This window comes from Zerene cesonia, chromosome 29 (assembly GCF_012273895.1).
Source record: "Zerene cesonia ecotype Mississippi chromosome 29, Zerene_cesonia_1.1, whole genome shotgun sequence".
NCBI lineage: Eukaryota > Metazoa > Arthropoda > Insecta > Lepidoptera > Pieridae > Zerene > Zerene cesonia.
In genome coordinates, this window is record NC_052130.1 from 1,756,171 (window position 1) to 1,759,451 (window position 3,281).

The following is a 3,281-nucleotide window of genomic DNA, read 5'->3' on the forward strand; positions in this document are numbered from 1 at the left end:
ATGTTATCGAACTACTCGAAAGGAAGGATTTTGCGTTTGTCAAATCAGAACTTTAAACTGGGTGGAACGATTTTGATGATTCTGTTTTTGTTTGAGAGCTGGTACCTACCATTTATACCGCGTGTACAATATTGCATAGTTCTGTCAATATTAGGTCACTTTTAATAACACATCGATTTATCTTGTTTCCCTATTTTTGTTAACTATAGATAAAAGAAAGAAACACAAAAATAGAATTAAAAGAAGATGAGTTTTATGTGTGATGTGCTATCGGATACTAATTTTCATCTGACATAAATACAAACACCATAATAAAGTGCACAGGAATAAATAAACGAATGTATTCGCCACCGGCAGACGACCTGGCCGTCGACTACCAGTTCACGTTCAACCTGTCCAAGAAGGAGGACCGGCACCTGTCCGCGATCAACTTCCGGAACGCGCCCGTGAAGCCGGACGTGGACGCGGACTTCAGCATCACGTGCTCCGCGCACGCGCGCATGAACCTCACCGTGCGCACGCGCGCCGACCCCGCCGAGCGGACGCTCTTCAGCGACGTCAACTGCACCAACTTCAGATACAAGTGAGTGCGCACACACGCATACGCACATGCGCGCGGACACGCACACGCACACGCGCAAACACGTACTACATAAAGGGCACCTCGCAAACGCATATACGTTGAGATTGATTACACTGTTGCACTTATGCCCCAGCTTACAACGAAAGTAAGCGTGTGTGAACATACACACATACACCACGTGATATCACTGTCACATTATGTAACGCACACACATAACTGTAGTCTTTTCCATCGGGTGGGTATATTTAAGTACTGACATTAAATTTTCTTCTAAGACGATTGATGTGTCTGCGTTTTCTGAACGCATTGCTATATATAATACTAGCTTTTCGCCCGCGGCTTCGCCCGCGTAGAATACGCATATATCGCGCGACATTTCCGAACCGGTGGTAAATATACAAACCCTGTTATCATGATTCAAAAGTGTTTCAGTTCTTATAGACGTATTTATTAAATTAGACTAAGAAGTCTAATTGAATAAAGACGTTTTCAATTTTGAGTTTACACATATCCCAACATCCCTAATCCTGCGTCCTTAAGGAAATGTCCCTGCTGTACAAAAAAATGTCCCTTAACAGCGCCGACCCGCGTTCACGGCAAAAAATAATCAGTCCCAAGGCCGTTCCAATACAGGTTCGCGAAGTCGGAGCACGCGTTCGGCGTCGAGGACAACGTGACGCTGACCACTTTCTTCGTGTACGTGTACGACTTCCGGCCGCCGCTGTGGATACAGATCTCGTTCTCGCAGTACCCCAAGCTGAATCTGCAGCAGTTCTTCATCACGTTCTCGTCGTGCTTCCTGCTGCTGCTGCTGGTGGCTGCTGCGCTGTGGAAGATTAAGCAGGTGGGTGGGGCCATCCTAGATTCAACGTGTGGGTGGGGGCCATCGTAGATTAAGCAGGTAGGTGGGGCCGTCATAGATTAAGCGGTTGTGGTTGGCCCGTATTTGGTTCCACTGCTGGGACACAGGCCTCCTAGAAGGGGTTTCGGCCATAATCCACCATGTTGGCCAAGAGTGGATTGGTAGATGTCACACATCGTGGTTTTGGTTCTTGTCCGTCTCACGATGTTTTTCTTCCCGTTTCGAGCAATGTTGTGGGATAATGCGCAGATAAACAGAAAAATAAGTTTATCTCGCCTGGCCTCAAACGCCCTCCATACTATTTAAGTATGAACTCCTCATCAATGAGCCACTGTTTTTATATTATGTTGTAGCTTTTTTTCATTTTAGGTAAATAAGGGATAAAAAAAAAACAATACGGGTATATACTCGTATCCATGTAAAACAATTTATATTAGTTGTATTGGTCGATGTGCATTTTTTTTAACTTATTTTACGGTGGTTCTGTCTTATTTTTTGGTATATATTCAAACAGATAAATGCTGTAGCGTGTAATATACTAACAAATACATGCAATATTACAGCAGTTGATTGTAATACATTCCATGGATCCATTTTTCTACCTTATTCTTTGTTATTTTCAGAAATACGACTTGTACAGAAGAAGGCAGCGGTTGTTTGTTGAAATGGAACAAATGGCCTCGCGGCCGTTCAGCCAAGTGTGTGTCGAGCTCGAGAGGGGGGGAGCTGGTGAGTATTGCTTGCCGTCTCGAAGGACCAAAGTTTTCAAAAAACCTAAAGTTCAATGGGACTTTAATTTATTAAATACGAACGTCTAGTTACTAGTAACTTTTTTATCCCAAGGGAGCATTTATTTGGGATGAAAAATATCTTATCACCCAAATCAGCTCATACCATGTCTGTATACCAAATTTCATCAAAATCCGTTCAGTAGTTACAGAGTGATTGACGGACAAACATCAAAACAAACTAACATTTATAATATTATTGTGAAGTATGAATATATATGACATAATATATTTTTATTTGTTATGTTCCTGTTGTATACAAGTAAAAGAAATAAAAATTAAATGATGTATTCAAGATATGTAAAGTCAATGTGAAGGGAAAGATTTTACAATTCATTTGAAAAACAATGTCGATTTGATGGCGATGGCCTCAATATATTATTACCGCTTTAAGCCGATCTTGATAAGTCTATCAGTGGCGGAAAGCTACATTGTTCAGGGGTCCTCAATTCAATAGTTTTTTTTTTTTGCTTTGACAGTCACCTTTGGGGATTTAAAAACGATTGATGTGTTTTTTTTTTCATTTAGTGCCATTATAGAATTCGGCTTAGCACCCCATGGACGTATTATCTTTTTATAGAAATTAATAATTATTTAACGGGCTAGTTCGTCATTTACTGTCTTTGTGTGTGTAATAAAAAGAACAAACAAACAATATGATACAGAGCCAAAAAGGCGATCTTATCGCTACTAAGCCATTTCTACCAGGCAACCCATGAGTACGACTTTTCATTTATTAATGATACATTCAAATTATGTATATTAGTATTTATATTACATTCAAACCATAAATGTAATCATGTTATAAATACATGTGTGATAACGTGTGCGCTTGCGCAGGCGGCGGCGTGCCCGCGCCGGTGGCGCTGGAGCCGTGCCGCTGGGGCCGCGCGGCCGTGCTGTCGCTGCTGGTGCGGCTGCCCACGGGCGGCACGGGCCGCGCGCCGCCGCTGGGCGGGCTCGCGGTCGCCTCCGCGCTCGTCACGCTCGGCCACCACGAGCGGGACCGGTACGTCACGCGCCGCTATAACCTCTTTTGATACCTTCC

The 3,281-nt window shown here is 43.0% G+C and overlaps 1 protein-coding gene across 1 annotated transcript in view; it reads left to right on the forward strand.

Annotated features, from left to right (window-relative positions):
• The window catches only part of LOC119837993 (attractin-like protein 1), a 26,200-nt gene that overhangs the window by 17,274 nt on the left and 5,645 nt on the right, over positions 1 to 3,281 (forward strand). Inside the window, exons 21-24 of the mRNA XM_038363804.1 lie at positions 286 to 583; positions 1,217 to 1,427; positions 2,069 to 2,174; positions 3,074 to 3,242. Of these exons, the coding sequence (XP_038219732.1) occupies positions 286 to 583; positions 1,217 to 1,427; positions 2,069 to 2,174; positions 3,074 to 3,242 (784 nt within the window). The remainder of the gene's footprint in view (positions 1 to 285; positions 584 to 1,216; positions 1,428 to 2,068; positions 2,175 to 3,073; positions 3,243 to 3,281) is intronic.